The sequence below is a fragment of the Dendrobium catenatum genome, unplaced genomic scaffold (genome assembly GCF_001605985.2).
Source record: "Dendrobium catenatum unplaced genomic scaffold, ASM160598v2 fragScaff_scaffold_231, whole genome shotgun sequence".
NCBI classification, from domain to species: domain Eukaryota; kingdom Viridiplantae; phylum Streptophyta; class Magnoliopsida; order Asparagales; family Orchidaceae; genus Dendrobium; species Dendrobium catenatum.
Window position 1 is genome coordinate 4,772,779 of NW_021318693.1, and position 22,238 is coordinate 4,795,016.

The 22,238-nt window shown below is 38.1% G+C and overlaps 3 protein-coding genes across 3 annotated transcripts in view; 2 read left to right on the forward strand and 1 right to left on the reverse strand.

Moving 5' to 3' along the window:
- Positions 1-6,027, forward strand: part of LOC110097606 (transcription factor MYB3R-2) — a gene marked incomplete at its 5' end in the record, with an annotated part of 22,773 nt that extends 16,746 nt beyond the window's left edge. The window contains 2 exon segments of the mRNA XM_020824100.2: positions 3,475-4,720; positions 5,543-6,027. Of these exon segments, the coding sequence (XP_020679759.1) occupies positions 3,475-4,639 (1,165 nt within the window).
- A 3,620-nt stretch (positions 6,028-9,647) lies between these two features.
- LOC110097622 (receptor-like cytoplasmic kinase 176) lies at positions 9,648-13,491 on the forward strand. The gene is made up of 6 exons (XM_020824120.2): positions 9,648-10,235; positions 10,321-10,646; positions 11,117-11,252; positions 11,612-11,754; positions 11,846-11,969; positions 12,820-13,491. Exons 1-6 carry the CDS (start codon positions 10,172-10,174, stop codon positions 13,266-13,268), a joined length of 1,242 nt encoding a protein of 413 aa, XP_020679779.1. The 5' UTR covers positions 9,648-10,171; the 3' UTR covers positions 13,269-13,491.
- Positions 13,492-13,819: 328 nt separating this feature from the next.
- LOC110097614 (serine/threonine-protein kinase PCRK1) lies at positions 13,820-20,332 on the reverse strand. Its single transcript, XM_020824109.2, has 4 exons — positions 19,799-20,332; positions 15,522-15,782; positions 15,307-15,429; positions 13,820-14,467 (listed from the first exon to the last, which is right to left on the reverse strand). The coding sequence occupies exons 1-4, from the start codon at positions 20,189-20,191 to the stop codon at positions 13,913-13,915; spliced, it is 1,332 nt and encodes a 443-aa protein (XP_020679768.1). The 5' UTR covers positions 20,192-20,332; the 3' UTR covers positions 13,820-13,912.
- Positions 20,333-22,238: the final 1,906 nt, after the last annotated feature.

Here is a 22,238-nt window from a genome sequence, read left to right on the forward strand (position 1 = left end):
GGCAGCGTCCCAGAGAGAGTCTCACAGATTACATCATCAGATGGAGGAACCTCAGTTTGTAGTGCGAGCCACAGTTACAGGAGCAGCATGCAGTTGAGATCTTGCTAAAGAACATAGATGGCTCTATAGCACCCTACCTCAAGGGTTTCAGCATCAGGACCTTCCAGAAGCTACTCACGAAGGTCACCAGTTTGCAGGACAACATACCCGCTGCAGTCCCTCCTAAGGCTGAGAGTCAGCCCTCGCGCAGACCTCAGCGGCAGAAGTTTTCAGGGGCACCTCCTAGGAAAGGGGAAGTTCACAGTACTCAGGTACCATCAGATAAGGGCAAGAAGCCCTTAGTCAGTTCAGCACCACAGCAGCCACGACCAGCTAGTCAGCCACACTCAGTTAGCAGATCGTACTCAGTTGATCAGCCAGCAGGACAACCCAGGACCTCCCGCAGAACTCTAGAGAGTCAGCAGTACCTGCAGGAGAAGCTTAGGATGGAATATCCCTTTAAGAGGGAGAGTGTAAAGAAGATTTTCAAATTCCTTACTAAGAACAATATTTTGGTATTCCCTGATAGCAGTAGAGTGGAGGAGGAGGGTCAGACTGAGCACCCACTCCACTGTCCTTACCACAGACATATTGGGCATGTGTTAGAGGACTGCTATGTCTTCAAGGACAGAGTAGAGAGACTGATGATCATGGGACAGATACGCCTCCAGGATAGTGATCTAGTGCAGCGCAAGGGCAAGGTCTCTCAGACAGTTCAGCTAGTCTCCAGCCCCAGTGACAGCCAGAGTGATGCTCAGGGCACTACTAGTAGTTTACCCATGAGTTTTGAGGATGAGTGGCAGATAGCACTCTCCAAGAAGACCTAGCAGATGATTAAGTAAGCTGTATAGAGTTCAGAGGCAGTTGAGAGGAGGCCTCCCAAGGCCAAATTGACAGTTGCCACTCCAGCTTCTTTGTTAGCACTTGTTTTTCTTTTCTTTCTTCTGTTGTAGTGCCAGATGAGAACATTTTCCTTTGACTTCTATTTGTACTAGGGAGATATGTAAAAAAAAAAAAAAAATCAATCCCGCGGTCGGACAGAGAGACCGCGCGACGGGATCTGCTCCGTAGATCACGAATCCAATGGCCCAGCTCGAACCTACGCATGCAGGCGGCCAGACCGAACCCTTAGGGGTGTTTTGGCTTCGTTCTCCCAATATACTCGATGAAACTTTACGAAATTTTAAACACAGGTGGGATATGTGAAGAGTATCAATGGGGGATGTTTTATTCGAATTAATACGCGCTAATGACGACGCTAATTAACCCTAAGTGTTCTAACTAGGGTTTGAGATATACCTCAATCCACACGATGGATTCGGGAGATCTTGGGCTCGTTGGACTCGTGGGACCGGCACGAACAATCTTCCTCTTGACCCCGAGCTCAGAAGAGGCCTCGATCAGGCGGTAGGAGTCCCCAAAGTCCTTTGGCGTAGGTTTCGCCGGATTTCTCGCCGCCGGCGAGCCTAGGGCGCCGGGATTTGACGTGGGAAAGGTGGGGAAGGATTATGGGAGCGCTCTCACAAGATCTCAGAGCCTATGAAGGTCTAGGGAGAGAGCAAGAGTCAAAAGTCCTAAATTAGACTAAAATTCTCCTATTTAAACCTCTTAGCCCTATTATTGACGGCTTGGATTGAATCATGATCAAATTAGGAGGGAAATAGGTCGGTTTTGGCCATGGAATTGAATTCAAAACGAAGGGGCATTGATTGGGCATTAAATAGGCTCTTAAATCCACTTAATTGGGTGATTAAGGCCTATTTAGAGCCATGGTTGACCAAGTCCAGTTTTGCCTTGGTCAAACCAGTCAGGGGGGTCCCATGGGGATGAGGGATTGGCAAGGCCAAGGTCCAAGTGCATCTAAACTTGATTTGGCTCTAATATAGGCTAGTGGTCAACCTTTTGGTCCAACCGTGAGTTTGACCCACGGGTCCAAGGTCAGGCTCAACAGACTCGGCTCGACTCAACTGAACCGCATTGGGGAGAGGGTCTGGGGTTGGCTTTTGGTCAATTTGACCAAAAGTCAACCCTTTGACCACGGGTACGGCAAAATCGAGGTCAACATTAATACGGCTGTACCGAGAAAAATACGATTGTACCTGAGTTTTTCACTAGAACAAACTCGGTAAACTTTTGTATAACTCGGTAATTTCTCTCGGTTTAAGCTCGGTAAAACTCGGTTATGTTGGTCTTCAAAATGATGGTTTACCTCGTTATTGTTTGGTTTGCTCGCTATTTGCTGGTAGACTCGATTTTTTTTGCGGGATTTTGGCCTTCCGACTGGACGTTCCTCTTTGCGTCCGGTCGAGGACGTAAATAATATGTTCTAAGGAGGATGATAGTTGTTGATGATGTGATTGGTTCAACCTCTTACACTGATATTTTACTCCTTCGTTTGTTTTAAATAGATGCACAACTCTGGACTATCCTCAAGGAGCCGAAGCCACTTGGAAGTGAGGGGGGGCATTGCCCCCCTAAAAAAAAAATAATAATTTTTTTAAGGAGAGTAAATTAGAGTATATGTTTTTTGCCCCTCCTAAAAAATCACATTTGCCCCCCCTAAAAATTTTTTTTGTCTTAATTTGCTCAATATTCTTTCCAAACGCCCCTCTTAAAAAACTTTTTTGTACTAATCCTAATGATGACAAGTTTTAATCTACCGCTAATTATAAATACATACCCTAAAATATCTATGTATGTTTTCAAATTTAGTTCTAATATTTTCTTTCATAATTTTATGACAATTTTATTACACAATTTTTTTCTTCTTTTTTATTGCTTAATTTTTTTTAAACAACTTTTTTAATATATTTATATTATTTTTAATATTTAATTATTTTTGTATTGAATTTGCCCCCCCTGAAAATTGAAGCTGGTTCCGCCCTGGACTATCCTTCTAATATGTAATCATTTAGCTTTGCAAGCCTATCCTATTTCAAGGCATGCCACTACAGGAAAGCAGCTGATTTTCGTTGGAAAATGGTTAAAATCTGTCGGAAATTAGTATTTCCGGCGGAAATTTTTTCGCCGGTAAAACGCACGTCGGAAAATTGCATGCTTTGTAGGTGGCACTATTTCTTTTGAGTTAGAGCTTGGTTTACGTGGGATGCAGACATAATCGGGTCCAAAGAAGGAAACCTTTTTACATTTTCTTCTTTCATTATAATTTTCATTTACTTGTCTTAGTCAAGCTACCTTTTTTCCACGGAACATATGCATCTTATGTTTTGTTGCCTGGGCTTCCTGAAACATAATTGTCTCTGTTTGCTTTTATTTTATTTAGAAGCAGAGCCGGTTCATAGATTAATATGCTATTTTGATTGTGCTTTGGATTCATCTAGTTGGAGGGGTTATCTTCATCCTTCTAGACTGAGAAGTTACTGTAGTTCCTAGTTTGTATTGATTTTCTCAGCTAATTTTCCCTTTTGCTTCTAGATCCGACAACTCAATTAAGAATCACTGGAACAGTTCCTTAAGAAAAAGGTCTGAGGTCTATGTGAAAACGGGTAAATTTCCACCTGTCCAGAAGCCCGTCTTTCGGGCCGTTGCCAAGACCGAGACAAACTTTCGGAATGTTGCCCAACCCATGACAAACTTTCGGAATGTTGCCCAACCCATGACAAACTTTCGGAATGTTACCAAAGCCATATCAAACACTGGTGATAGGCAATTATTTCTTTGCTATGATAAAGAGTTCAATATAAGTAGCAAGACTGTATTAGAAAATTGTTTAACTATTCCTTGTAGTCTGCCATTGGAGACGCCTAAAGCAGAAAGCCAGAAGGATGGGGTATCTACACTATCTTCACAAGTTTTAGAATTAAATGCCACATTGGATGTAGCAGCAAGACTATCTGATAATTCTGATGCCCGTGATTGCCAAGCAAGGGCCTCCGAAATCAATCATGTACAGAATATATCTGAATCAGCAGCAAGTTTAGATTCCTGTAGATTAAATGGAGAAGTTCACCGGAATGAGGAACCTTTGGAAACTGTACACTATTCAGTTCCTGATAACATTGGCTCTCTCTGCTATAAGCCACCTCAATTAGAAGATCTTGGTGCTGCTACCTTTACGTCTCTATTTTTTGGAGACAGATCAATGCAACCAACATCAGATCATGTGATTATTTCTTCGCCCATTAGTCCTTCAACCCCTTCACCTACGAATATTCTGAAAGCTTGCCAACCAAGTGTCGAATCCATCTTAAAAAGTGCAGCTAGAAGTTTTCCAAACACTCCATCCATAATAAAAAGGAGAAGAGAAGTGCATATACCTATTCCTCCTGAAACTATGCATACAAATGAAACCGGAATACACGAAAGCTGTACTCCTAAAGAAGGATCAAGTAGTAAACTATCAAAATTGTTTTCAAGTCCTCTTAACATTTCTGGTGGTTCATTAGATTATGGAAAGAATTTAAATTTTTCTCCAGTATATCAGCTACGGTCCAAGAGAAAGGCAGCTTTCAAATCACTTGAGAAGCAACTTGATTTTACCATGGAAGAAGCAAATTTAGAGAGCAATACCAAAATTTCAAGCTTGGCAGTTAACAAGAGCTCTTCTAGTCCTACAAATATGCAGTTTTTGAGCATATAGGGAAGGAAGCAATGGATACTCTTGCGGGTTTGAAAAGCAAGATTTCTCACGTAAAGTTTTATGTGATCCAATGCAGAAATTGTAAGTTTAATTTGAATCTTATCTTGATAATTTTTTTTTTTGTTCTTGTCAATAAACTGAGGGCGTTGTTTTCTTCTTTTTGCTTAGAAGTTTGATTATTTTGCTTGGGTATTTCTGTAATGTATTTTGATGTGTATATTGATGCTTTCCCTTCATGTGAATCTATGCTTTTGATTGATACACATTTAGATAGTATTCGTTTCTCTTCAATCATTTATCTAATGAATTTTCTTAGGTATTGCTCATATGTTTTTACCTGTGTATATGATGCTTCCCCTTTATGTGAATCTATACTTTCATTAATACGCATTTTGGTAGTGGTGGTGGCATGCGATGGGTGGCGACAACTGTGGTGATCGCTGGAGGGTGGTGGCTGTCGGGTGCGGTGAGTGGCCGCGGTAGTGAATGGGGCGGCCGGCGAGGACTAGTGATGGCTGCTGATAAAGGTGGGTGGAGGCGGTCGGCGATGGGCCCTGGCGGCCGACGGTGGGTTCCAGGGCTAGAAGTGGTGGAGGTAGCGGTGGCCGGTGGCCGGTGGCGATAGTGGTGGCGCTGATTAAACAAGCTTGCTTGCGATGTAAACAATTTTCGCTCAAAACTGGATTAGTTTAATTTACCTAAAAAATGAATAAAAATGATTTATTCTACATTTATTTTACTTTACATTTGTTTTTCATCCAACTACAACCAAACAGCCCTAAATAGGAAGCAGAGTCATAAATAGGAAGCAGAGTCACAATAGGGAACTAGATTTTCTTTGTCTAGTATACGCAAGTTTGTTGGACGCTAAGTGATTTGCTTATTAAATGTCTTTCTTTGCAGGTTGAATAAAGTTGATGCAGAGTCAATTATGGAGGCAAACCAGTGTGTAACATAAAGCCCCCAAATAAGATTTGAAAAGGAATTGTTGTATGATGTCTTCCTATCTCTGCATTATAAAGTTTTTTCGAGACTTATTATACCTGTGGATCTATCTCCAAATCACAATATTATGAAGACCACACAAGCTTCAAACCTCCCAACTTTCAACATTTTTCGCTGATGATTTTTGCACCTTTAATGTATATTTGTTGAACAATATAGAACAAACTGGATGGCAGAATTCTGCCTTCCAGTATTTTTTGTGCATGCAATGTCTTGTACTTAACTGAAAAGATATTCAAATTGGTGAAGGCTTATGTCCATTTATCCTCCATAGAAAAAGAGAAAGGTATGCATATGGAGGAGATCAAATTTACAATTGTAAAGAAACTGCTTTGTTCATCTCTTTTTTCAGCAATTCAAATGCTAGTCAGTGATCTGTTGCATTTTTCTGCTGCAAATAATAATTGGGATGAAGAATTGAAGCCCATTCTAGTTTTCACCTGGTTTTTTAGATCCAAGTTACTTCTAAATAGCTGTTGAGGGTTGAGTTTTGGCTTGCAATATAAGGCATTAGTTTATAACATGGAACATTGTGAAAATACTGCCAGAAAATATTAGATAGGTTCACTAACATCTAGTCTTGTGATATCATATTTTCAAAAAATTATTACCGGCGGAGTCCGGACAATCACATGAAGACCGTTGAATTTTTATCTCTTGTATATAGAGTGTATATAAGAGAGAATATTCACTTGTCTTCATGTGATTGGAGTTCAGATGAAAAACTACGTCCGAATTTCACATGTAATAATTTCTCCCTATTTTCAGTATATGTTATTGATATCACCATTTCCATCAATGTTGCTTCACTGTTATATATTGAATTTTTATATCATAATTTTTACACGATTTTTATGTAAATATTTTATTGTCATATGATGGAGAAATTATTACGTGATGGCATCGGACTGTTCGGAGACAAATCAGAATGAATCACGTCATTCGGTACATAGTATAGTACACAACAACAAAAATGATGCGGTGATTCCTAAATATTGCATTAGAGTTAATAAATAACAAAGTAATAAATTAAATGCATATTTCAACCCCACCATCCTCAAATTTCTTGGCAAGTAATCCTTCAAAACATGATTTGTTGACTTAGAGAATAAGCTAATATCATGATATGTTGACTTACAGAATAAGCTAATAAAATATAATATAAAAAATTAATTTACCCATTATGCTCCCATTATGACAGAGCTGCAAATATATTTAATAATAGCCTTTGTACATATATATATATATATATTTAAATAAAAATATTTTCCACTATATACTTATTTTGAATCACCAAAGAAATACAGTTAGGCAATGATTTTTTATCCATAATAAGTTTTTATTGGGCTTTTATCCTTAATTGAAAGGTTTTTTTTTTTAATTGTTTTTGCATCGAATAAAATAAGAAATTTTATTTGTCACAAATGCAACAATATTAGTTTAAAAAGCTCATAATTGATATGACTACTTGACTTGGGAGGACTAACTGTATTATACAAAACCATTATTGAGAGGCAGTGGTCAAAAGATGGCAAAAATATTCAAATGCAAGTGTTGCTGGTCGCTTTAATTCAATTTATGAGGGTAATTTTGTGATTTTTTTAGTCAAAACATTTTGATCAGACAGCTCATTTTAATCTGTTGGTTGGGAGTTTTGACTATCAATAAAAAAAATTTGAGTTTGAGTCTTACATATGTGATGTGTGTGTGAGTTTGTCTTTACTGCCCTAAATATCCAAATAAAAAAAGAATATTTTGTTTAGTATGAGACATAAAATAGATTTTTACATGGTGTAAAAATACTCGACACATAAAAGGACCGAATTGGTTCCTAGTTTTATTTTGAAAGGTCAAAATAGTCCCCGACTGTATAAACATATCAATTTGATCTTTTACGTGTTTAAATAGGGATCAAATTAGTCATTATGTACGATAATTTAGATCCCTACTTAAAAATGCAACAAAATAGTCGGGATTCATTTTGTTCATTTATAAAAAGGCAGAGGATTATTTTTATCCTTATCTTTATATAATTTTTTTTTAAAAAATAATTTGTATCTTAATATTTTATGTTAAATATCTTCATAAAAGTATAATTTGTATGTAAGATTATTATATATATTAGGTAATATGTGTAAATTTGGCAATTATTTTGTTGATTATAGGTAAATATATTAATATTTTACTTATTTTTTTATCATAGATTTTATATTGAATGTTTTTTTTATTTTCTTTTGTTTACAAATCAAAATGACATGATTTTAAGTTATTTAAATATAATAAAAATATTTTAAATTATTTTTTAAAGTTCATTGTAATAAAATTATAATAAAAATATCTTGTGATTTTTCTTTTATTTTTAATATGATTTAAATATTAAGTAAATAAATGTTAAAAAAACTTAAATGATAAATATATAAATCCCTCCTTTTGTATTAATGTGGAAAAGTGCAATCATGTTGTACTCAATTTTCAATTATTCATGTGCATAAGTCAATCTTCAAATCACAAGTAAATATTTCATTTATTTTTGTATTAAAAATTTATTTATAGTTATAAAACAAAATCTCTTTTAATAGAGTTAGATATTGATTTTTAGATAGGTCCTTTTAAAAAATATATATATTTTTAAGGCATCATTGGATGGAAGTAATTTATGTACTACCAGTGAGATGACTAAGATTTTGTTTGGGATAATTATCGCACTACTTTTTAAAACAACTTAGAAAGCTGCTTTCAGAAGCTGTAAGAAAGCTAATTTCATTTGGGATGACTTTCATCAAAAGTAGACGCATCTTGTTTCGAACGTTGGGTTCGAATGAGATTCAAATTAGGTTCTAATTGAGTTTAGAGCAAGTGTGAAGCATGTTTGAAACAGGTCTAAAACTATTCAAATATGAACTAAATTTTATATCATATAAATTAAAATTAGAAGTATAATTCAGTTAGGAAAGTCGAGGCATTAGATTTTACTTATATTAAAAAATATAGAGATAAATGTAAAAAGACTTGATTAGAAAATATTAAAAATGATCTTCCTTTATTAGATTTAAATAAAAATTTGACTTTTGATAGGACATAATTAGGGGTGTCAATTTTTGACACAACACGAACCCGACCCAGAAAAATCCGGGTTTGGGTGAATTTGAAACGGGTCGGGTTCGGGTTCAACAAATCAACCCGTTTTAAAAATCGGGTTTGGTTGACCCAGCAACCCGCAAATTGACCCAAAAGTGACACGAAAACTCATTTTGACCCGAAAACCCTAGATTGACCCGTTTTGACTCGAAAACCCGAGATTAACCCTATTTTTGACCCAAAAACTAGCAATTTTGGTTCAAACCTGGGTCATTCATGTCGGGTCGGGTTGACCCAGACCCGAATCAGGTCGGGTTCGGGTTCGGAAACCTGACCCATTTTTAAAAACGGGTCAGATTCGGGTTGACCCGAATAGTGCCGGGTCAGTTCACCCGAACCCGACCTGTTGACCCGAATTGACACCCCTAGACATAATGTTGAAAAAGATTCATGTAGCGAATCCCATGTAGTGGGACAAAGGATTATAATGAAGCAATATTTATAAATTTTCTATAATTATTTACCAACGTGGCCCGCCCGGCTGAAAAAGCTTTTCACCTTTTCTTCTTGTTTTTTTTTAAAGCAACACGCAAACCGCCCCGTGGGCGGCGCCCGCACGGCGCCGGGCTTCGCCCCTTTCCCATGAATTCCGTCACTTAACCCCGCAGCCACGCCACTCTGACGTCTCCAAAACGAACCGCCCCCATCCGGTTCAATAGCCCGGCCGACCTGACCCCCACGGTCCTCTCTCTGCGTACTGCACCAATTAGCAGCCACGAAGGGCCCCACCATGTGGTCCCCGTGCACGGTTCAAATTCGTGGTCCATACGCCCCGATCGGACGGCGCCGATTCATTGACGAAGCGCCGCTAAGCTTAAAAAACCCGACCAACTATTTTATAAAAAATAAAAATAAAAATCTCGAACGGAGTTTGGCCGTTGGTGGAAGCGCCAGCCATTAATGTCCCCTTTCTTCTTCGTTTTTTGAGCTTCACAGCGAGAGACAGCAAGCGGAGGGAAGAATCGAAGCGGTGAACTCTTCGACCCTATAGGAGTGTGATTCGGAGAAGAAAGTGAACCGGAGCTGGAGCAGGGAAGCTCTATTACCCTAGAGAGAGTCTTTTACTCTTGCTACCCATTTGCGATTTGGTCTTTCTCTCTTTTTCCTTCTTGAGATAAGGATCGCGACAAGGCGTGGTTCTGGATAATTTGTTAACGGATTCGGGCTGCGTTTGATTTCTTATCTGAATGATCAGCTGGGGTTTTAGTAGGAGCTCAGTTCTTTGACGGAATTGATGGCCGCGAGGATCTAATTGCTTGCTAGTTGCTTTGCGTACGCGTTCGGCTCCTCCGCTGTGCATTGAAGACACTATAATGTGCTACTGTGGGGTTTAGCTTGGGAGAAGGGGTATTAGTGGAGAGGAGAAAGTGAGCACATACTGGTTTTAAGATGGGAATCTGCTGGAGCCCAAATAGCAAGGCTGTGAACCCCGCATTCAGCGTCCCTTCATCAGGTGGATATCTAAAACATTAAAAATGATGCTTTTCTTTTTCTCTCTATTTTTACTTAGAAACTTACGATTATTCTGATGCGCGCAGGGTCTAACTCGAAGACTAGAAGCAAGGATGTTAGTAGATTAAGTCGTGGAAGCAGTTATGTTTCTTCAGCTTCTTTTTCCTTAACCCATCGTAGCGAGGGAGAGATCCTGCAGCTAGCAAATGTGAAAAGTTTCACCTTTACTGAGCTCAAATGCGCAACCAGAAATTTCCGGCCTGACAGTGTATTGGGAGAAGGTGGTTTTGGTTCTGTTTTTAAGGGCTGGATTGATGAACAGACCCTTGCGCCGGCGAAAGCAGGCTCTGGTATGGTTATTGCTGTAAAGAGGCTCAACCCGGAAGGTTTCCAGGGTCATAGAGAATGGCTGGTAAGTAGTTTGATGCAATTATTTGATAGTTTGCTGCAATTCATGATCAATATTATTTTTAGGGGCTGTTTGGTTTTCTATTTTAGGTGTAATTTAACCAAGATTTAGCTGAAATCCTATCAAACATATTTTTTGGGCTTTAAATTCTACTAGTTTGATAACCAGGATTTGTTGAATCCTACCATTTACATGCTCTCTCTCTCTCTCTCTCTCTCTCTCTCTCTCTCTGAGCTTGAATTTAAAAAAAAACAGGCAAACAATTTATCAAAATTTAGCAAGATTTAACAATTGTATTGACAAACAGTTTTCAGGTTTTAATCCTCTTAATATTTATCATTAAAACTGGATTTACTAAATCCTAGTTGTAACCAAACAGCTCGTAAGCCTTTCATTTATTTGAATATTCTAATCTCCTATTATCCCTTTGATTATCTGATCTTAAAATTTACTTTTAAAAAAAAAATTTGCAGGCAGAAGTCAATTATTTAGGCCAGCTTCATCACCCTAACCTTGTCAAGCTGATTGGCTACTGTCTAGAGGATGACCATCGCCTTCTGGCCTATGAATTTTTGCAAAGAGGGAGTCTTGAGAACCATCTGTTTAGAAGTAAGCTATTTATGGTTGTCATTCATGATTTTTTTTCTTTGATTTCCTAATGGATGAATGGTTTTTTCTTGATTGGATATGATGAAAATATGTAGTGCTTGATTCTTTTGTTAATAAATAAGATAATTCTTTTGAGGAAAAATTATTACGTGCAGCATCCGGGTTCGTCCGGAGACCAATAAAAATGCACCATGTCGCCTTAAAAATGTATCGCGCTCGGTATCGCTCTGAGCGGTACCGAGCGCGTAACCGGATGGGAGAACCATCCGGTGTTTGCACAGAATAATTGCTCTCTTTTGAGAGAGCTCATAAATCATCCAGAATATGTGATTACTAAATTACTTACAATGTTGGAGCAGGAGGATCATGCTTTCAACCACTTTCATGGAAACTTCGAATGAAGATTGCACTTGGGGCTGCTCGAGGACTGGCATTTCTTCACGGCGCCGAAATAAGCGTCATTTATCGTGATTTTAAGACTTCTAATATACTTCTTGATTCAGTATGTGGAGTTATTAGCCAAATTTCTACCTTTCTTTCATGCCAGTGATGTCGCCATCGTTGCTAATTTTTGACAATATCCTTGCTTACAGAATTACAATGCAAAGCTTTCTGACTTCGGATTGGCGAAAAATGGACCTACTGGTGATAAGAGTCATGTATCTACCAGAGTCATGGGAACATATGGATATGCAGCTCCTGAATACCTTGCAACTGGTAAGTTTTTACCTTGTCTTCTCTATTAGATATTCCATTTGTAGATACTATTAGTGCATCCACTATTAACCATTAAGACAAATCCAATTGTTGGCAGGCCTTTTGTGGTTCATTTTTGTTTTTCATTACATGCATCTTTGTCAATCTATGGCCTACTTGATATAAAAAGTTCAACATGTTCTAGATGAAATATAATTACATTTGTGGACCTTCCTCATCAACTGATTCAAAGCTTGACTTCAATGACTATTTTTTCCAATAACTTATTCCATTCTCCTTGCTGAGGTGCTTTGCCATTTAAATCTTATCATGGTTGACAAGTATTCTAAGAAGATTCCTTTTTCTGGGTCCCAGTTCATTATTGATCTGCTAACTAATGTCTGCATGCAATAAGTGCATTATTAAGCAAAGTGAAAATTTAGAAATACATCAACCATGAACTGTGAGATAAGAATTCATGGAGAAAAGCTCATAAGGGCAGCTCCAACCAAAAAATCTCCTTTTTCACTCCAAAATGAAGTGAAATTAAAAAATGGCATGATTCATCTCCAATCGAACTCCATTTGAAGCCCTTCGCAGAAGGTTACCGTCTTTCTCCTCTTTCGCGTGTCTCTTTGGCAAATCCACTAGAGACAGAAAAATAACGCAGGTGAACAGTGCAACGCCAATATTGGTGTCGCACTGTTCACCTGCAACCAAATACCAGAAGTTTTACCATTCGGCTGGAGCTCGCGAGCGACACGCTATTCACGCGTTTGGAGTTCGGTTGGATAAGGCCTAATAGCCCCAAAATAAGTATGATAAGGTTAATAATGATGATGATCAAATGACCTTATTTTTGTGTTGTTAGGTCACTTGACTGCGAGGAGCGATGTATATAGCTTCGGTGTTGTCCTCCTAGAGATGTTATCAGGTAGGCGTGCGCTGGACAAGAACCTACCATCAGGGGAGCACAATCTTGTTGAATGGTCGAAGCCCTATCTCGCGAGCAAGCGCAAGATCTTCCGCATCTTGGACAGCAAGCTCGAGGGGCAGTACTCGCTTGCCGGAGCCCAAAAAACAGCCTCCCTTGCACTCCAGTGCTTATCAGCTGAGGCAAGACTTAGGCCGACTATGGATGCGGTGGTGTCTGTGCTTGAGCAAGTTCAGTCTACAAAGGATTCAGAGAGGAAAAATCAAGCTGAGAAGACTCTGCACACTCAAAGTTTTGGTCGTGGAGCTCAGGTGCCTCAACGGAAAAGCATGGAAGGTGGAAGTTTGAAGGGATATCCAAGACCTTTGGATTCCATTGCTGCCTAAGTAGGAGAAGTTATGCATGTTTTGATTGTTTGTTATCTATGAAGAGTTTTTGACACTCTTGAGGCATGTAGGTTTAACTACTACCTGCATATTTGTTACATTTTTTGTATATTTTGTTATGCATTACTGTTCTTGTCAGGGTATTTCACCTTGCAGACAGTTTTGAGCAGCTTAGCTCCTGATGCTTTTGTGAATTTAAATTCTTGGTTGAATGTTCTTTAAATTTTCTGTGAATTGACAGGGTGTGGAAAATGGTTTCATGTTGAAAGTTTAATAAGAGCTGAGCTTTTTATTCATTTTTAGATATTTGCCCATCATTCTTAATTATTTGGTCAGTTCCATTTGGTTTGAGCTCGCTTACAACTGACGAGCCGAGCTCGATAAAACTTAAACTCGGCTCGACTCAACTCGTTTACACCCCAACATGTAATATTCAAAGGTGTTTAATTGATGTCATAGCTGTGACCAATGATGACTTGTTGGATCTTATGTTTAAAATGATTAGATTGATTGATTTGATGAATTTCAAAAAACTGTGAAGAAGAAGACTATGAACAAACATACTATAATTTGGAACTCATCCAACAAGGTTTACAACATTGGGCTCTCTTCTCTTCTGTGGAAACAAAGTTACTCTTACAAAGCTATCCCCATGCTCTTGCAAGTTCCATTACAGGTCCTGGAGCTAAAGCCTTCCAATCCAACCTCCCCATAGTTCTGTTCCTGATACTGGCAAAATCCTTGAAATCAAAAACTCTTATGCGATTTCTAATGCTATCTATAACTGGAATCTTCCCTTCATCATCACAGTCCCCTCCTACATCTGATGATGCAGATTCTTCATTTGGCATCTCAATGATCTCATCAAGAATCTGAACGACTTTGCTCATTGGAGGACGGTCCTTCGGTCGCTTCATTAAGCATTTGTTTGCCAAAGCAATCAGCTTCTGAACTGATTTTGCTGAGTAGTTGCCTTTAAGTTTAGGATCGATTATAATGTGAAATTTCTTGGGGTCGGTAGAATAGGGTTTCACCCAATCTAAGAGTTTCTGCTCATTTCTTGGAAGGTTTCTGTCAATGGACCTTCTTCCGGTGATGATCTCATAAAGTACTACTCCATAGCTCCAAACATCACTCTTTGATGTCAGCTTTCCCATCTGGACATATTCAGGTGCTGCATATCCTACGGTTCCCACGACCTGCAAAAGAAATAGGAGTGCTGAAGGCAGTTAGTATTTGATTTAAATAGGAAGAGATGTTTAGGGTTAGGGCATGCAAATTATTGTGGCTGATTTCGTCCTTGGGGTTTGGAGACTTGAGCTCTAGCGGCGTCTAAAGATTGAGAGAGAGATCATTCTCTTGAATTGAGAATCAATTGTATCTTGCTATTTTCTTTAGTTAGTTTGATTGTTCCAATAAAAAACTACTGTTCTTTTAATTTTACATTTGAATTTGTGGATAATTCTCACTGTTTTTGTCAAGATCGTTAGGTTTTACTTATGAACTCCAAGTATTTCCTAACAGTAGAGCTCAAGTTTGTACAACATGGGAGTTTTTTGTAACATCAAGAAGCAAAAGAGTGTTGCTGAAGTTGCGATTACGATAGCTCTTTAGTTAAACAAAAGAAGCATACAATATCAAGTTATGGATCTAAATTAATAAATAAATCATCTTCTATTGTTCATAAATTACTTTCTATTATGGCTAAGTAAAAAAAATGAAAATCAGTGATGAAACAAAAAGTGAAAAATTTCCTACAACATGTGTTTTCTTCGGAAGTACACAGTTTAATCGGCCAGGTCTGCATAAGAAAGCCAGCATCATCTTGGGAGGGAAGGACCAAGAAAAATGTATTTTTGACAAATGAAAATTATTGCTGAGACAAAAGGGAACATTTTTCTTAAAGCATTTATTTCCTTGATAAGACTACCACTTTAATGGGGTGGGTATGCTTAAGAAAAACTGTATCATCTAGAAAAAGAATGAGAAAAATGTAACATTGAGATAGTAAAAACTAAGTAGTTGATTTGAATCTTACTGAGGTGGAGACATGACAAAATCCTTCTAACGGTCCATGTCTAGCAAGTCCAAAATCCGAGAGCTTTGCATTGAAATATTCATCTAGCAGAATATTTGAAGACTTAAAATCTCGAAATATTAACTGCAGAAATAATAGAAAGGACATTTTAGCATTTGGAAATATTGTTGGCGTTTTTGTTTTATGCTAAGAGGAGCAATTTAATAACAAATTACCTGGAAATCCATTTCTTCATGAAGATATGCTAAGCCCCGTGCAGCATCCTGGGCAATTTTTAATCTCAACCCCCAGGAGAGTTTTGATGGAACTCGTGCCAATAAGTGATCATCCAAGCTCTTGTTGAGCATTAGTTCATAAACCAGGAGCCTTTGAATCCCTCTCTCATTATCTTCAGCACAATAGCCAACTAATTTTACAAGATTTTGATGCTTGACAACACCCAAATAGTTGACTTCTGTAACCCATTCTCTATGTCCCTAAACTAGAAGTGAAACAGTAAATTATAATCAAAACCTTTGACTGTAGAAACCATCGTTACCTGTAGCTAATATTTTGTGAAATGTCATCCAATGATAGTTTTTGGACAATGTAGATGTCTAGTTAGTCTAATAAATAGTAACATATGAATAATATATTGTTGATATGGTTTGCAATGTTAGATGAAGCATGAAATTTCACTCAAACTTAGATCCAAAAAGTACTAAAACAAAGCCATCCGAATTCCAGTTTAGGCAAATTTATGGTAGAGATAGTGGTATGGCAAGATGAAGACAAAGGGATCAAAATTTTGCTGTTTATGAAGCAGTACTTGAAGCAGTTCATAAATAAAGTCCCAACACCTTACATGATTTTTGTATTTTTAAATTTCAAATTTTAGTTGGAAAGATAGTTGGAGAGTGGTTAAAAGTTAGTTAAACTTTCTTGGTAGTTGGTTGGAAAATAGTTGGGATAAGTTTGGTTAAGATCCTTATCCAAAACTCCGAGTGCTCTGCCTATGCAAGTTTAAATTTAAATGGTGGCGCCATTCAAAGAACAATTTAAGACTTCTCCAACTAATCAAGTTCAAATCCATAAAAAAAAAAGACCAGAAGATTTCAACTGTACTTGTGATTTAAAAACTGAAGTTATCTATTTTTCTTTTGCTTTATAAACAAGTGATGTACTATCCTTCAATGCTTATTGAATAGTTAATAAAACTTTGCTTGTATGCAATCTTTGGTGAATCTTTGTGGTTGATCCTCCCTCTTGAAACTGTGGCGAGTTTCAATTTTATTTTATTCTTCTTCTCTTTCCATCTCTTCATCTTCCATCATCTACAAACAATTAGGCTCTTTCGAATTCTCAAAAAAAGGTAAGCACTTGAGCGAAGACTAACTTTAATTGCAGGGCTACATCAAGGATGAAGATAAGCTCAGGTTGGTATGGATAGTAGAAGGGCTAGATTAACCTCTATAAGAGCCAATAAATAGTAGAACTTGAACCACCGAAAAGGAGATGGAACATTTAACAATATACTTTTATCTTACTCAACTGCCCCTCTAGTGGCTCAATTATTTTTCAAGGTGATCCTTGCTTCTTCGAGTCTCAACTGTGATAGTCTGATTAGCTCCAGGATAGAAGGAGAGTTCGAGTTGCTTCTAGGCCTTCATCTGTTTGTAATTGAATCGAGTATACTTAAACTTAAGGCACGCAGCAAGTCCCTCTTTTTTATCTCTTTCATCCAGGACCACAGCCATCATCTTAAGGGGTTTTTTTTGGCAAAAAGTAGGATTTTAGTAAATCCTGGAAATTTGGATTTATTAAATCCCGCTAAAGTTAAATCCTGAAAATTTTTTGAAAACATAAATGTTAAATTCTGTTAAATTTTATAGAACGGATAAGGAGATTAGTTCATTAAAAAATTTAATTTAATATGTATTTTAATTTTAATTTATATTTTAAGTACAAATTGCTTATTAATTCTAATTTTAATTATTGTCAATAAATTATAATTACACAAATAATATAATTAGAAAATAATTTAATTATGAAAGAATTTATTAATTTTAATTCTAATTATTATTTCAATTATGTATGAACTAATTATTAATTATTGTTGCGTCCTGGAATATTCACGACGATAAAGAAATATAAAGTTTAATGTCTTAGTTTTGTACGAATTTCCAGCACACAATCAGATAAAAGAGATGGTGTAACGGTTATAAGAAACAATTAAGTTTTTTACGTGGAAAACCCTTGAAAAGACGGAAACATCATGGGGTCTAACCCAGTTTGAATGAAGGCCACTAGTGTTTACAATCAATTACAAATGAGGGCCTTCCTTGGGGAGAACACCTTGGTTTGATGTATCAAATATACATCATACAGAGTGCATTACATGGTGTAAATTGGAAAAATCAAAATTGCTAAGTTCTTTTGGTCGACAGGACCATAGTCGGCTAGCGATAGAGGTCGGAAAGACCGTATTCAGGTGACGGTAGTAAGAAGGATTATAATTAGCGGGTGACGGAAGTCGAAAAGATAGTTGTCAGGCGATGGAGGTTGGAAGAACCGTGGTTAGAAAGACTGTTGTCTGACGACAGACAGTAGTCGGTAGGCGACGAAGGATAAAAGGACCGTAGTCTGACGATGGAGGTCGGAACGACCATAGTCTAGCGGCAGAAGTCGGAAGGACCGTAGTCGGCAGACCATAATAGTCAGAAAGACCGTTATCTAGCGACAGAGGTTTTTAGGATCGTAGTCGGCGGGTGACAATGGTCAGAAAGGCTGTTGTCTGGCGACGGAGGTCGGAAGGACTGTAGTCGGAGAGTGACGAAGGTCGGAAGGACCGTAGTATGGCGATAGAGGAGGAAAGGACCGTAGTTTAGCAAGGGAGGTCGGAAGGATCGGAATCAGCGGGCGATATTGATCAGAAAGGTTGTTGTATTGCGATGGAGATCAGAAGGATCGTAGTCGGAGGGCGAAAGTGGTTAGAAAAGCTATTGTCTGGCGATGGAGGTAGGAAGGACTGTAGTCGGCGGGCGACAGTGGTCACAAAGACGGTTGTCTGGTGGAATTTCAACAATAATTGGAAGCCGGGTGGAAGTCTGACATCATTCGGTGATCGAGCGGAAGTTCAACGACAGTAGGTGGCTGGGCGGAAGTTTGGCGTTAGTCGGCGGTCGGGCAGAAGTCCGGCGACAGTTACTGGCTGGGCGGAAGTTCGGCGTAAGCTGGCCGGGTGGAAGTCCGGCAATGATCGAGGAGTCTGGTGGAAAGAGAAGTTTAGTTTCTCTTCTTCATTCTCTTCCTAGCTTGGATCCCTTTTTCATGAGATATAAAATGTCTATTTATAATTTTCTGAGAGTGGCAAAATATGAGAGAGATCAATAGTAAGTTGGGAGTGGTTTTAATGGACGGTCGATATCAACTCCTTTGATTGTGGACCGTTTATTGAAAATTTGAATGCTTTAGTGATGTTAGAATTTGACGATCTTGGGCTTGTTGGATTCGTCTCATCGAACCGATTGATTCGAGCATAAGCATGTCACGTTTGGAAATTATTTGATTATCCAATTTATGGTTTAAATTTTTCAAATGTGTTTTGGTTCTTCAATTTGGACTAATTTGGGCTCGGATTGAGTTGAATTTGATGTTGTTGAGTTCATATTTCTGAGACGTTCAATTTGACTGTAAGTTTGATGAAATCGAAGTTCGGATGGCTCCATATTTAATTTTGGAAGTTTCCAACTTGATTTTGCCTCGAGATTCGTTCCGGATCAAAATAACTTTTTTATTATATATCAATTATCATTACTAACTAATCATTATAAATGATATAAGTAGAATTTAAATTAATTATCGATTAATCTAATTAATTAATTAATTATTAATTACATTATATTCTTAATTAATTTTAATTAAACTAGTTAAACTAAATTAATTTATACCTATGTTTTTGGCAAGTTCATCACTGCCTTCCTATAGCCGGTGTTTGCCTTCCCTCTTCTCCGGCTGTTCGTTGCTATTACACTTCGTCTGGTTCGCCTGACAGGTAGTTTTGAACGAGTCGCTAAATACTTTTATTCGCCTCCGACGACGTTCCTTCCTGTCGAATCCGAAGTCACACCTCCACTCTGTTCGATCGGAAGTAACGACAACGACGGGAGCTTGCTCTTGCTCGTTGCAAAGGTAGCCATCTTTCTTCCTTTCGCGCGCTTCTTCTTCGGCCAAATCCCGTAAATCCGCCGGCCTCCCGGATTTACTCGCTGTGAGATTTACCAGTTCCCTAAATCCTGTTTGGCAAGATTTAGCATAAATCCTGCTCAAATCCTGCATAAATCCTGTATCTAAACAGCCCCTAAGTGCCAGATCTAGCTCAAACAGTCTAGCATTTCAACATCAAGCTACTACTTCGAAATCAAATCGTTCACACAGAAAACATCACGAAAAAGTATTAGAGAAAAAAAATCACGGATCAAGAAAAAAACAAAACAAAAAGTTCACATCTTGCCTGCGATCCGTACTTGTTGTGCTGCTTCACGGCGACATCCATGGTCTTAACGCCACCATCACCTTCCTCGTCCCCTGAAACGCTGATCACTCCTCTGTACACGCACCCAAATCCTCCCTCCCCGATCATCATCGCTCGGCTGAATCCCCTTGTAGCTGCTTTCAGCTCCTCAAAACCAAATGCCCTCAGCCCTTCCGGCCTCCTCTCCACCCTCCACGTTTCCTCGCTTGAGCTGAACTCGAAACCCGACCTCCTTGCTTCCGAGGAGCTGGATGCGACGCTCAACGACCGGGCCCACGGGACCTTAGCCGCCCAGCTCCCCATCCCTTCTCCGCCGCCCGCGAGCCCCTTCTCGCCCGATACTTCTGCGCTCGGAAAGTGGAAGCACTTCATGATGTGAGATCGGAGAAGAAAAGTAGGAGCAGCTCATGAAACGGAGAGCAGATCAAGGAATTCCAAGTGGGAATTGGGAGCATGGAAACCTTCTGCTGCAATTCAGAGCGATAGAAGAAAAGTGCTTTTATAGTAGGCTGAGGGGGTTGCGGTCCAGGATTTGAAGTTTGAACTTTACATATAATTTTAGTAAAAAAGTCGGGGTTTGTTTTCTTATTTTAACATTAGCAAGGGGGTTTTGAAAATTTGTACTGACTTAGCAGCTTTTTTTAGACGACATGTTGCAGGGGAGAGGACGGACGGTCACGAGGACGTCGAGGGTGCAGCTGGATAACGACAATAACGGTCAAGCTTAACAGTCGTTAAATGATTTGTTATGTGGTTAGGGTATCCATAGGCTTTTATTAGGTCCTGTGCCCGTCAAAAAATTCAGTATTTGCTCGGTATTACTAGGTATTATTTAATAATAACGAGGAATATCATTCTGTGAAGATCAATACCGAGTTATACCGAGCTATACCGAGCAATACCGAGTTGTACCGGGTTTTTTCTGGAAAAAACTCGGTACAACTTTCGTATAACTCGGTATTACTCGGTATAGCTTGGTATAACTCGGTATTGGGTCTTCACGTGATGATATTCCTCGTTATTGTTTGATATTGCTCGATATTTCTCATTTTTTTGGCGCGATTTGGCCTCCAACCGGACGTTCCTCTACGTCTGGTTGGAGGACGTAATAATTGTTCTATCCATAGACCCAATGCTAATCCTAAAATTTTAAAATGGTTCGGATCGATCCGATCCGAGTTCTAAATGAGTTTTTTTATCCGTTTATTAAATAGGTCGGATTTGAATTAACTTGCAAACCTATTTCATTTAACTTATATTTTTTTCTTAATTTTTTTATATGTATGTATAATGTTATTATTTTTTATTAAATATCATAAATTTTAATGTTAGTAAGTTATAATTTTTTTAACAAAAAAGGATTAACGTGTCGGGTTCAAGTTGACCAAATTCGGATTGGGCCAATTTCGGATCAGACTTAAAGCTAGCCCGTCGAACCTTTTTGACCCATATGTAGCCATGTTGGAAAACAAATGTGATCAAATATTTTGAGTATGAGTATGACATTACTATCTATGTTGAGTACAATAAGAAATATACATTTAAGTTAAACTTAAATATGAGCAGAGCTACAGTGGGAGTACCAGGAGCTTGTGCCACTATTGGCTTAGCCGAATGTTCAAGTATATGCAACAAGGGTGAAGACAAGAGAGTATAGTTCATGATTTGCATATGAGCGTGGAGAATGAAGTGGTGGTGGTTATGCTGGTTAGATGAGGGCAATTAAGCGATGACAGTTGGACAATAACAATGGGCGATGATAATTGCTACGTCAAATGTTGAGTAGAGCTATGGAGTTTTTTCGAATCTCCGAGCTCTCTCCAATCTCAAGTTTATCTCCGTGATTTATAATATTTTGTGAGTGTCATTTTGATAAAACAAATCAATATTTCATAATGCTAAATGAGACGTCTCATATTGATGAATCATTTGATCATACACAATTTATTTCTTAAGAGATGTATTAATATTATTGTCTGTAATCAAACTTAAATAATAAATCATAACATAGGCTTGTTGGTTCATGATAGTTGTCTAATAAATTTGACTCCTTCACACCCCTACTCTTAGGATTCCAAGCAAAGAAACCAACATATTATTTTATTGATAAATAAATGCATCAAAGAGCATGACATCAATTTAGAATAACAATTACTTTATAAAAATTAAAATACATTTAAATAAAATAAATAAAGAATTTTTTTAACAAGACTGCACCTATAAAAAATTATTATTTTAAAAAAAAATTCACTGTAAATTATTGCTAATGCAATCTTTATTCAGGGCAGTTTAGAGATTAGAGTGCGGATCACTCGAGAGGAAATATTTTCTTCAATCAAGAAGCCACAACTTCGAAAATTATTACGTGCATAGTCGAAACGGAGTCCAGACTCCTATCACGTGAAAATATGTGGATTTT

Coding starts and splice junctions, on each gene's coding strand:
- LOC110097622 (XM_020824120.2), top strand. CDS start 10,172: ATGGGAATCTGCTGGAGCCCAAATAGCAAGGCTGTGAACCCCGCATTC. Junction 11,755..11,845: donor CTAATATACTTCTTGATTCA/GTATGTGGAGTT, acceptor CCTTGCTTACAG/AATTACAATGCAAAGCTTTC. Junction 11,970..12,819: donor TCCTGAATACCTTGCAACTG/GTAAGTTTTTAC, acceptor TTGTGTTGTTAG/GTCACTTGACTGCGAGGAGC.
- LOC110097614 (XM_020824109.2), bottom strand. CDS start 20,191: ATGAAGTGCTTCCACTTTCCGAGCGCAGAAGTATCGGGCGAGAAGGGG. Junction 15,783..19,798: donor ACAACAAGTACGGATCGCAG/GCAAGATGTGAA, acceptor CTTCTAGTTTAG/GGACATAGAGAATGGGTTAC. Junction 14,468..15,306: donor TTTGTCATGTCTCCACCTCA/GTAAGATTCAAA, acceptor TTTCTTTTGCAG/GTCGTGGGAACCGTAGGATA.